This window comes from Euprymna scolopes, chromosome 21 (genome assembly GCF_053919585.1).
Source record: "Euprymna scolopes isolate OS-2025 chromosome 21, ASM5391958v1, whole genome shotgun sequence".
Classification (NCBI taxonomy): domain Eukaryota; kingdom Metazoa; phylum Mollusca; class Cephalopoda; order Sepiida; family Sepiolidae; genus Euprymna; species Euprymna scolopes.
The window spans coordinates 52222917-52236716 of record NC_136502.1 but is presented as its reverse complement, the minus strand read 5'-3'; the positions used below and the strand labels follow the sequence as shown (position 1 = coordinate 52236716).

The following is a 13800-nucleotide window of genomic DNA, read 5'->3' as shown; positions in this document are numbered from 1 at the left end:
GAATTTCTCACTTCAAAAGCATCTGGTTCTACTGGTCCATTAGAAAAATATTACTTATTTTTCTAATGGACCAAGTATTATGGGTCACATTTGTCTGAGAAATGCATATCAGAAGTTTTACAGCTTATTTCTCTTTCTATTTTTCATTTTCTTTGCATTTATCAAATCTTTCCTCTAAACTTTATACGTATGATTTTCTTCCTTTTTATGTCTCATACATGGCTCAAGAGTTGAGGTGTTTTTCTCTTAACCAATAGATTGATGTCTTGAAACCATTGTGGGACAATTATGTTAATTTGTTCTTTTAATATAAGGTTTCTCTGTTTTTCGATATAGCAAGTTTACTGGAATTAAAACAAACACATTATATATTCTTTGTTTTAATTAAACAAATAATCTATATAAAATAATCAGATAAACACCTTAGCTTAAATTTTATGTTGCTAGAAAACACGTCAAAAATAAGATGAATTACTGCATTAACCAACGTCCTTATTTCGAAATTTAAATAAACATATCAACATTTGTAAATTATCTTTTTATGTTAATTTCTTTTTCTTTTACAGATTTTCAAGTTGGAAAAATTCAATTTTACAAACATGAATATTTATGATGATTTCTCATAAAAACTGGAAAATTGATGAGTGAAATATTTTGAAATACAAAGATAATACTTTCATGTTAAAATATATTTGAAGACATTAAAATAAATACTGATTTACTCCCACATTTACATCTTGCTTAACATCCTTGCAGCATATATATAAAATCTTTTGATCATAATGTAATGCAAACTGTCAAAAACATATAAATTAACACGAAAAAGAAATATTGTTGGTTGATACACAAAATATCTTTTAATATAAGCAGTTTTATTTTTAACACATATAGTTCAATTTCTGCCCAAAAAAATGTCAAAGATGAAACATGATACCGGGATTGATGAGATATATGGAAGTACAGTTTTACAGAAAAATAGTTTAAATCAACATATCCAAGTGGATACAAGAGAGAAACCATATTCTTGTGAAATATGTAATAAATCATTTTCGCGTAAAGAATATTTAACACAACATATCCGAGTTCATACTGGGGAGAAGCCATATACTTGTGAGATTTGTGGAACTTCTTTTGCACAGAGGGGCACATTAGCAAGCCATATGACAGTACATACTGGAGAGGGATCACATGTTTGTCAAATATGTAGTAAAGCATTTTCAGCAAAAGGACATTTAAAGCAACATATTCGAACACATACTGGAGAAAGACCTTATTCTTGTGAGGTTTGTCAGAATACTTTTACACGTAAATCAGCCTTGGCAAGACACATGAAAACTCACACTGGAGAGAAACCATATTCTTGTGAAATATGTGGGACTTCCTTTATACAGAAGACACACTTAATAACACATGCGATAATACACAGTGGAGAAAAGCCATTTACCTGTGAAATATGCAGCCAATCATTCTCACGGATAGCTCATTTGCAAAAGCACATCCGAGAACATACTGGAGAGAACCCATATTGTTGTGATATATGTGGGAATTCCTTTACAGAGAAGTCAGCCATGACAAGACACATGAAGAGACATACTGGAGAGAAGCCATATTCTTGTGAAATTTGTGGGAATTCATTTACAGAGAAGGGAGACATGACAAGTCATATGAGAACACACACTGGAGAGAAACCATATTCTTGTGAAATATGTGGGAATTGCTTTGCACGGAAGTCATATTTAGCAACACATATGAGAACACACACAGGAGAAAAACCATATTCTTGTGAAGTATGCAGTAAATCCTTTTCACAGTTATCTACATTACAAATGCACATTCGACGGCACACCGGTGAAAAACCATTTTCTTGTGAAATATGCAATAAATCTTTTACTGTAAAAGGAAAAGTAAATATCCATATTCGGTCTCACACTGGAGAGAAACCATATTCTTGTGAATTTTGTGGGATTTCCTTTGTGTATAAAACATCCCATACAAGACATATAAAGCAGACACATCCTGGAAAAACTATTGTGAAATATGCATAAATAAAATAGTGTATGTGTGTGTCTGTGTGAAAATATTTAATCGATAAACTCTTAAACTACTTGTTACATAACACTGAAATTATAAGAAATAGTAATCAAACACTAAGAATCTTTGGATGAATGTGTACAGAAAAATGTTGGCAAGTTGAAAGACAAAATGTTCATTTTAGCTTGCCAACATATTTCTATTACTTTTGCAAATGTGCAAATTCATTCATAGTTTGATGTAGTTTTATTTTAAATCTTTATTATCTATCTATCAATAGCTTAAGCATTAAATCTTTCTTACCTATTTGTTAATAGCTCCAAACATAACTAGAGCATTTAATGTTTTGGTTTTTATTCTAGCTTATGACACCCAGGTTATTTGTTTTCTTTTTACTTTTAAAATCAGCACTATACTTAAATATTTAATCAAGAATTGGCTCTGTAGTAATAATTACGAAATTTGCATAAATTTAAATAGATTTAAGTTCATTTTACAACCGGGAAAGGCTGGGTACCCTCCCCTCCCCCTCCACTAGTCTGTAATAAGTCATTTTATCAGAAAAAGAATTTAACTTGACATATAAGAATACATACTTTGATTAATCTCCACTGGACTGTCTGTAAATACTTGACTACTGAATGCAGCAGCAAGTCTTGAGAACATACATTGAAGCAAGTCATACACCATGTCCAAGACTATACAATTCTATGTACCTAGATTAAACCAGATATAGTGAAGAATACAAGAAGCAATAAGACACAATTTTAGTACAATTTAGTGTTCCGAATATTACTTGGTTATACAGAGCTGAGAGGGAAAACATAATGAAGTCCAAGGGTTTTATATAAGAGATGAAAGAAACTGAAGTCATAGGAAAATCTCCATCATTTCAGTAATTATAGATGCAAGAGCTTTCATGAAAACTATTTGGCAAATATACCTGGTGAACCAAGTGCCAGAAAAATTCAATCAACTGCATTTGCAGTAATGATTAAAATCTTACAAAGATCCCTCGGTTGGAATGTATTAGATGGCAGATAAATGTTTGGCATCTAGTATGATGCTTCATCTCCATTTGAAGAAAATTAAAAAATGGAGATTAACCCCTATTTGAATACACATTAGAGATGCAAAATAAGTGATTAATCATTTTTGAGAAAGTGTAATTAACTCATGATTACATCCAAAACCATATGGAAAAGAAACTGAAATCTTAGGACTATCTCCATTCCAGTAATTGTGAGAGCAGATGAACTAACAAGAAAGAGTTTCAGGAACTACCTGGCAAGTGTACATGTGATTAAAACAGTTTCACTTAGCGGTATGGTTAGAGTTTTTTTTATGATCTCTCAATTGGAATGTATGAGATTGTGGGTGAATGTCTTGCATCTATTAGGATGCCTCATCCCCAGCTAAAACAACCAAAATTGATAATAAAAAAAATCAAAATAAGTTCTTGTGAGCTGTATGAGACTTTATAAAAAAATTGTCTTGAAAAATCAAAAAGAAGTACACACTTGAGAAAGACTGTGTGTTAGTGAAATATGCATAAGATTTTTTCGAGGAAAAAGAATTTTAAATCAGCATGTCCGAACTCATACTTGAAGGAAGTCACATGCTTTTGAGGTTTGCAGATTTTTATTCACACAGAATTCACTCATGTCATATGTTTGTAAAAAATTGGAAGATTATTTTAGCAGAAAAATAAAGCAGACATTTCATAAGTCACATGTGATAGAAGCCATACTTAGAACTTTGTAGCAATTCACGTGTTAAACCATTGCAGCAAAGTCGTGTACTTACAAAATATGTGGTAAATAATTCTAAATACAAATAAACAACTTTTAGCCACCTTTTGCAGGGACATTTGCCAATACAGAGGAACTGGATAAAAGCCCACAGGAAAAATGACCACCATATAAAAAATGAAAAGCATTTTATTGGTTTTAATTATCAACCATGTTTTTATTATTTTTCTTTATAAAACTATCTCGTATCTTTTTGAAAAAATTCAGATTTTGGAAATCAACTATATTCATTTTAAAGTTACTAAGCCAATTTATGCAAACGTTTATTTTTACTTTTTTGTTTTATTTTACTTCAGTCGAAGTTCTCAGAAATCAAGGGGCCCACAACCTGGGGCTAACACTTGAATTCTATATGAGAGACATAGATATTCGAATGTTCCATTTAAGTTCTTTATCTCTCAAGCATTGAGTTAGTAAAGAATTGAGAACAATTTTCCTCTTCCCAATTAACCATTTTTATACGTTGTAGTATATCTTTCATGTTGGTCTCTTGGTCTTACTGGATTCCAGGACAAGAATTTATCTAGTCTGGTGGAGTATCCAGCTTCGTGCTATTACTTGAGGTAATATCACTTGGAGAAGGTGCACCATTCCTCGGAAAAGCTGTGGAGTAGCCGTAGTGAGGAGATCTTATTTGGGCTGCGAATACTATGTGATTTTGAATATTTGGTCAGGGTTTATTTCTATGGAAAAAGTATCCTCATGCCAGATTGTTCTGACAAACTCCTGTACAGAGAGACCTTAGACACTCGAGGATAGTGTATAGTAGGCATTCAAAGGTACAAATAGTACAGGTAAAGTGGTATTAGAAAAATACCACTTCACTTGCACTATTATCATTTTTACAGTGGTATTAGAAAAATACCACTGTAAAAATGATAATGGTAAACTCCAACTGGACAAAAGACCGTAATATAAAAGAATGAAAAACATTTTACTTTGAATTATCAATGATGTTATCAGCATTTTTTTTTTCAGAAAAATATTTAATTTAATTTTGTAACATTTCTAGGACTTTGTAAATTAGTTGCATTTGTTTAACGCTTACTAAGTAAATTTATTTAAGTTTCATTTTTGTTTTTATTTTTTACTAAATTAGGTAAAAGTGGCCACAAATAAGAAAAATGACAATATTGTAAAAGTCAGTAAAATATAACATTTTCCAGATAATTTACTTATGTATTAAACCAACAACAAGAAAAATCATATTGTTATTAAATTTGATGTTTTGCCTTTTAATTTTGAAGTTTGTGTTTGTATACTCTATACCATGCAGAATTTCTTTATCAATTAAACCAAAAATTGAAATATCATACATGTTAGCACATTTTGTTTTCATGGCGGTCATCATTTATCAAGGCTCGAAAGCCACACGAGGGTAAGGGATAATGAGTGTACGATAGTCACTAAGGCGATAGCATATTAGTAGTTAGTGATAGAAATGGGAGTAGAAATGAATTATTTAGAAAGCGGCTCAACAAGAACTTATTTACATTGGACTTGAAGACGGCCATATTGTAATCAGGCGGGCAGTTCTATGAAAGAAGCTTTATTCATGAAATTTGCTTTTAGATTAAGGCACAGATAGAGAGTAGGAAAAAATGTTGATGGTCTTTGTAGCTAGATAAGTGTTTTTTGTGAAAGGTTGACAAGGGAGACTATAAATTAGCTCAGACAAGCACTTGCCATGAAAATAATGATAGCGCAGAGACAGGCTCACAATATCTCTTCTGCTGGAAAGAGGTTGCAGGGAAGAAAAAAGAGCATCACCTACAAGGTTTGGAAGCTGGTTTAGAACTTTGTCAATGCAGGATCAGATGCTTTGAGCAGCTCCCACCCATATATGGCAACAGTACTCCATTTTAGGATATATCTGGCTCTTATGTATGTGACGAATTTTATCCAGTCATATACCTTCTGGAGTGCTAAAATGGTGCAATCATTTTTTCGACAACCTTTGCAATAGATTTGATGCAGGTTATCTATTTAAGGTCAGAAGTAAAGGTCAAACCCAGAAGTATATTATAGATGTTGACATATTAGAAACAAGCTATGTTCCTGTAAATTTGTGAAAGTTTTCTTCAATAAAGTCAAAATTTATAGTAACATATGCTAGAGAGAAACCATTTACTTCATTGTACAAGGAAACACTGTTAGAAAGATATCTAAATAATGAATGAATGCTATGGCATGCTTATTAACTCAATTCATGTAAATATTGCGTTAACATAAATCAAAAGATTAAACATTTTGATTATTGTGGGATAATTCCTCTCCAATGCATTTAGAGGTTTTATATAAATTATGTTCCAACATCATTTAATATCAATCGATTTCTTACATTTTCATATTTAATCCTGATCAATATTTTATTTCATAAAAACGGAAGTAGAAGGAATTTTCACGCTTTATTTCATATTAGCAACTGTAACATAAATACATCAAACAATTGCTTTTCTAATACTCACAAAGTCAATTAAAATCAGAATACTTTCTTTTCTCACTCTTTCCCCTTCCCCTTTTTTGTGCTTTTTTATTTATTTTCTCTCGTTTCCTTCATTTATTTACCTCTCTCTCACTATTATTGTTCTATACATCACCCCGTTTCTCTTATACTCTTTCTCATCATTCACTGTTTATCTCAGTCGTCCTTCCTCTTATAGTGTATGTATTTTTCTATGGCTTGTATTAATAATTATTTTGTTCAGTAAATAGGATTATTATTGATTAATAGGAAAGAATAAATATAGATAGATTTCCTGCTTATGTTTAGTGCAAAATACTATTTTAATGTTTAGAGTGTGATAAATGTATTTGAATTGATCTTTTAGATATTCTTGACTGCTCGAAGACAATCCAATTTCCAATTGTGTCTCTATTTTATTACTGTAGTGAGAATAAAATAAACCTATTCTCATACAATTGGTTGCAGTAGATAAATTAACTTTTATATGTCAAGAAAAATCATGGCTTTATTGTATTTTTTTTTTTTTTCGGAAATGAATTTGTAGATTCTTATTGAGACGTATGGTTATGTTTTCAATTTTTGTGGTGGCCAATGCTTTCTAAGAAGAGGAGTTGTCTCCACAACGGCCATGTGCAAGTTCTTCTAAGAGAAGTAAAGTAGAAAATGTGAGCCACCCAACATACAGTTGTAAGGTTCTGCTAGGGGATGCCTACTATACAGAGTAGTATAATGGAATGTGTAAATAGAATTGTATATATCTCCCCTGAACCATCTGTAAAAGTTGAATATCGGATAATAAAATAACAAGTTATTATGCATGACAGGAAAAGAAACTGGAATTGTAAGAAGATCTCCATCATTCAAGTCATTATAAAAGAAACATGATTCCTGAAAAAGAATTTCAAAAACTACCTGGTGAATATACTCGGTCAACTAAGTACAAAAAATATCTCAGTTGGAGTTTCTGAAATAATAAATAAATGTATAGATACCCTGTAGCAGAAGAAGAATACTAGGGCACATTTCAAGTGACACCGGTTGTTCGACCTTGACATTGCTGTTGGTAAAAATAAACATTAATCTTGGTTGCAAAAATCCGAACAAGTCAGTTTATATTTGCTTCTGCCATTGTTTGGTTATAATAATTTTATTTAAATATTTTTAAAATTATGTATTTTTTAATTGACATCATCCGAAATTCTCAGTTATAACGTTGGTTTATTTATTTGGTATTATTTTACGACCTGCCCCAGCATAGTATAAACACCCCCAACCACCCCATGTTAAGAATGGCTTTCGGAATAAATACCGTCCCCCAACCTACCCATGTAAAGAACAGCTTTTGACGTTGGGGGTTTTATTCTGAAAGCTGTTCTTAACATAGAGAGGTTAGGGGTGTTTACGCTGGGGCACGTCGTAAAAATTTACCATTTATTTATTTATATAATTAATATTATTATCAGTAGTTTTATTAAAAAGTTCTGTAAATATATTTAAAAAAAAAAAACGCACTCAGAAAGATACGCATTTATTTAAATATATTTTGTTAAATTACATTCGCTTTGTTACTTACATTAAAAAGTTTTGTGTAAATAGAAAAAAGTTTGTTTTTTTAATCCTTAAAAGTTTTGTAAATATTTAATATTAAAAAACATGTTTTGTAAATATATATTTTTTAGTTTTGTAAATATATTTTTAAAACATCTTGCTCGTGAACATTCAACAATTTAACGTGTTTACAAACAACGGCAATTTCAAGGGCGAACAACTGGTGTCGCTTGAAATGTGTGCTAGTATTCGTCTTCTGCTACAGGGTATCTAATCTTTACTTGATCTGAGAATTGCATCAGGAGTGAAATATCTACTGGAGCGGTAGAAGGATCCCACCATTTTCCCAACGACCTTGGCAACAAATTTGATGCATGTGTTCCATTTCAGATCAGGAGTAAAGGTCAAGCTCAGAAGCCTGTCGAAACATGGAGCCTCCTCAAGACGAGAGCCATTCATTTCAACTGATGCCAGATAGGGATCAGAGGGTTGATGATGTAAAGATAGAAGCTTTGTTTTAGATGCATTAAAAGTAATCAGCCACCTCTTTCTTCATTGTACTACATGCTCAAGATCAGAGGAGAGAGAATCAGAGAGAACTTAGTCATTTGATGTGTTGCCATAGATGGTAGTGCCATTAGCATAAATGTCTATGAATGATCTAAGTATGTGTTTTGGGAGATCATTGATGTAGATCAAGAAGAGCGTTGGGCCCAGAATGGACCTCTGAGGAACTCCAGTATTAATTCTGTGAGCTTCCGATTTCTGCCCATCAACCACTACTCTTATGAACCTATCAGAGAGAAATGATTTAATAATTGAGAAAACATTTCCAACTATACCGTAGCTGGAAATCTTGTAAAGTAGGCCTTTATGCCATACCCTATCAAAGGCCTTTGATATGCCAAGAGCAATTGCCCTAGAAAGGAAGCCTTTGTCGAGAGAGTTGCTAATCCTATGAGATATAACCGTTAGCACATCTGCTGTAGATTTAGCAGAACGGAAACCATATTGCATGTCCCTAAGAAGGTTATTTCTGCCGAGCTGGTTGACTACTTCTCTATTGAACACAGATTCAAGCAACTTACTCATAACGCACAGGAGGCTTATTGGTCTGTACTGAGAGGGAAATAACCGATCACCTGAATTCTTAAATAATGGGCATACTGATGAGGTTTTCCAGGGTGTTTGGAAGCAATTCTCCTTAAGACAACGCTTAAACAGTTTTGTAAGTATGGGGGCTAGTTCTGGTTGAAGCGTTTTCAACACTATAATTGGAATGCTGCCAGGGGCAGTTGTTTTACTGGAATCAAGGTTCTTGATTAGCTTGGCAACATCATTCACAGGTATTTCTAGGTCGCATAGCGTCTTTTCTGTTACAGGAGTAAATACAGGGGGTGACCTCGGTCACATAGGGTAGAATTACCTGCAAAGAGTTTGGCTTTGTCTAATGCTGACGAGATTACCTCAGGGCCATTGATGATGCTTGGGATAGAGCACACACTTCTGTTCAATACCCTGTTTGCTATTTGCCAAAAACTGGTGGGAACCTAGCCGCTGCTCAGCTACTTTGGATTTAACAGACTGAGCATACAACTCTCTTGCATTTTTTTATTAACTTTTACAGTGGTTGCTGGCATTCCTCAAGGCGGTTTTAGTCACAGTACATCGTTGGAAGTAATGGAAAAAGTGATTTCTGTGCGCTATGGTAGCAGCACATTCTTGAGAGAACTACGGCTGGCTGTTAGATTTTTGATGGAATTTTTTCGAGAGTATGAAGCTGTCTATACTTACAATTATATGTTACGATTTGTGACATGACAACGTAGGTACAATTTGTTTTATTTGATATTCAATATTTTTTCGTTGTTATAATACAGAAGCATCAATTCTTTCCACTTAAAATTTTCACTTAAGACAAACTTGTTTCTTGTCAATCAATTCATCCACAAATTATGATGACCACACGTAAGGTTGAATGATATATTCTGACCACATAATCAACTAAAATAATGAAGTTGAAATATCAAATCGTGAGTTTTATAGATGCATACATTTATTTTTCTGATAAATATTGTAAATGCCATTGCAGTCCGTTAATTTATTCATTTATTAATGTTTTATAAAGCAAGGAGATTTTGATTACATAATAAACCAAAATACTGGCTCGTTAAGCATATTTCGCTAAACTAACGAGAATCATTATATATATATATATATATATATATATATATATATATATATATATATATATATATATATATATACATATATATATATATTATCGTACTTACTTTCAACAGTGTGGGGGTGGGGAGGGGGTAATTCGTACATATATATATATATATATATATATATATATATATATATATATATATATATATATATATATATATATATATAAAGTACCAGGCATCTTGCATGGAGGGGTTTTATTTTGCTGTGCTCGTAAATTGTATTCAGAGAATATTCCTTTTGGTTGTGTGGATGTGAAAGTTTCCTATTAAAGATAAAATAATATAACTAAATACATAATTGAACGTGATGTCAATCATGTTAAAATATGAAAGAAATAAAGTAAGTACTTTTAATGTCAAACATGTGGGATAGTGACGTGCTTTTTATTTAATGGTGACGTGGTGACCTGAACTGCTATTCTTATTGTCTATTATTTTAAGATATGCTTGGAGAAGAAAAGTGATTGAAGAGAATGATCTGTACTTTATTGTAATATATCGGCAATAATAAGAAGGAAAATATGAAATATAGCCACCTCCAAAATTCACCATAGAATTACCCCCTCCCCACCCCCACACTGTTGAAAGTAAGTACGATAACTCTTATCACAGATCCTTTTATGATTACCTCCCTTTTACGTTGTAATCCCATAATGCCTTTTTTTGCTTCCTCTTCCTGTCTCAATAAAATATACTTCTCTTTATATTCGTCTCACGCATGTGTCCGTGTTCCTCTTTCTTCGTTCCAGTTCCTTTTCTCTTTTCACTGAAATGCAACATCGTGTTACATATAGGAGGTGTTGCATTGCACTGTAACACATGTAACACGATGTAACTTTATTATGAGTTAATATTATCAATATAACTTTTATACCATTTAAAAGAAAGAAGGACAAGATAAACTAATAATATTAAAAATCTATGTTGTAACGGAGCATTTTGAAATAATGAAATTTTAATCGTTTTAATCTTTTAAAAATTAAATTTTTACGAAGTTTATTTTTCGTGGCAATTCGACTGATAATAATATATATTAATTAGAAAAAAAAACGATATTAAAAAAAAACAATAATATTAAATTTAAATGCAACTTCAAGGTAAGGTTTTGTTCAATACGTGATATGTTTACTTATTTGAACTCTTATGTTTCATAATAAATAGAAATTTCGATAGACTTGAATATATTTAGTTCAAATTTCGAAAAAGTAAATATGGGGGGGGGGCACGCACTAAAAAAAGTATTTCCTCTCATATATTTTTACGGAAACTTCATTTTATATGTAATTTCATTCTAAAATTGTAAGTATCGAAAATCTGATTATTAGTTGATTTCTTAAACACGCATATGTTTTACAATGATTACAACATGGAAACGTTATTTTAAAGCGCCAATTATGTAAACACGATTTTCGTCTCGCAATTTCATTATTTTCGTACGATGAAAAATTTGTTTTTAATTATTATTAGTTTTAAAGATTTAAGGTGTTTAAATTTATTTTCAAATATTAAATTTTAATATAAAGATGGTTCTTGCCAGCTATTTTATCGCCATATAAGAACCGATTAAAATATTATTGCACAAAAATAAACATTTTGTAGACCCACCACGATATCTTGTTTGTCTCTTTTTACCAAACAAAAGTATGGAAGGCGGTAATTAGCCAAAATAGACACCCGTACATATTTAGTAAAACCGTATTTCATATTTAATATATAAATGTTTATAATATTATTAATCATTAAACTGTGTAAATCTTAAAACCTAACAAAATTATAACAAAGATTAATTATTAGTTGCAATTTGAAGAAGATAAACAAAGGTTTTTTAAAAATCATTAAGTCGCTTCTGCTTTTTCATAGTTCGTATAGCTAACACAAGTCTGACGTCACTAGATATCACAATTCTTTACATTCGTTTGGCAGTGCCTAACGAAATAATAAGAGCGATTTGGCAAAAGGTCTGGTACCAACAGTAGCAGGTGGCACTTCGGGCCGTGTGAGTAAATATTAGCATGAGAAAGAAAAATACGTGCGCCCGTTTTTGTAAATGACTATGTTGGGAGAAGCGGGTAAACTGGAAAAATGTAAGAAATTTTTTAAGAATCAAAACTAGCGCATATTTTCTGGAAACATACGTCGGGAATTGGGTTAAATGGCTAGTGAAACGAATTAACACATGAACGTTGTGGTTTGAAACTATAATTGTCAGTTAAATAAGAGGAATGGATTTTACCATATTATATAAATGTATAACGAACATTTGAAATATTCGTCAGAATTTTAATCATTTCATAGCTTGTAATACAGAGATAGTGATTGTTTTTAGATAAAAATTAAAAATACAATTGAATATTAAATGTGACGTGAATATTTCATTGCTACTCTAATATGAGTTATGTGGTCTTTTACATGTGAAAAAAAAATGCAATGACTAATTTCCATATAGAACATGGGAGATGATCATGTGCATTTTTTGTTAACTGTTATATTGTATTATATCAATCTAAAAATTAGTATAGAAATAGAAAAAAAACGCAATAATAACTACGATTTGCAAAAGGGATTTTAACAACAGTCAATGGTGACACCTCGGGCAGTAGGTGTGTCAGAACTTTTGGGGAATTTTCGAGACCTTTAACACAAACTGTTAATAAAATATACAAAACTCGTAATTTCTTTTTTTTTTAAAGTGGGTTGTTCCATTTCTTTATGGATTATACTTCCAAAATAAACCATTAAAGTTGTTTTAAAACAAAATAGAAATATTATTTTTATTTAAAAAAAAGAAGTCATGCAGCCATGCTTTCTACGTAATGAAATGAATTGGATTTTACGAGTTAAATTTATTTCAATTTTTTTCAATTTAAAATTAAAAATTAAAAATCGATCAAAATTTTTCTATTGGTTCAATGTTTAAGATATTTTCAGGTTTAATGTGAAATTTTATGCTCTTTCCAATAAACCGAAGACAAACGCTTTTTTAATTCCCCCCACCCCCTAAAAAAGACAAACGTTTTTTTTATTCACCCCCCCCCCCAATTTTGAAATGTCTATTAAAAGGAAAATTAATTTTCTCACCTAAGGTTTATACATCACAAATTGATGATAAAAGATGAATAAATAAAATAATCAAATTAAAAACAAAAACAAAAGAATTGTTATGTGCAAATTTGCCTGCAAAGTCAAAAGTTTAAAATCTTAAAAAAAAAAAAAAACACGTTGATTTTTTTTCCTTAAGTGAAACCTCATATTTTGAAAATATAGTCCTGTAAAATTTGGACACCTACATCAATTTTTTCTATTTCAATTAATGTTTTTTATGTTTTGTTTTTTTAGATTTCTGAAAAAAAAATCATTGCATAAAGAAGAAATAAAATATTTTAAATCAAAAACTCATGTAATTCTTTAAGAGAATAAAGAAATGGAAAATTTCTGTATAAAAGTAAACTTAATTATTCAACTGATGAGTGAAATATGATCATTTTTCAAATACGGTGACCCATACTTGACTAACTTGGTTATTGACAGCAAACACATTCCAGAAATTCAAAGGGGAGATAAGACACATATCAACACTTCAAATGTTTGTTTCTTTATATAGTTACTACGGGGATTACTTTTCAAATATATTTGGTCTAATGTGTTGTTTTTATGTTCTGGAAATAATGAATTATGGCGGTTTTCGGCTTTCGTATTTCTCAACTGA

General features: G+C 31.2%; 1 protein-coding gene across 1 annotated transcript; it reads left to right on the top strand.

Moving 5' to 3' along the window:
• The first annotated feature begins 570 nt into the window (after nt 1-570).
• On the top strand, nt 571-5075 carry LOC145242316 (uncharacterized). Its single transcript, XM_080105323.1, has one exon. It carries the CDS (start codon nt 912-914, stop codon nt 2043-2045), a length of 1134 nt encoding a protein of 377 aa, XP_079961449.1. The 5' UTR covers nt 571-911; the 3' UTR covers nt 2046-5075.
• Nucleotides 5076-13800: the final 8725 nt, after the last annotated feature.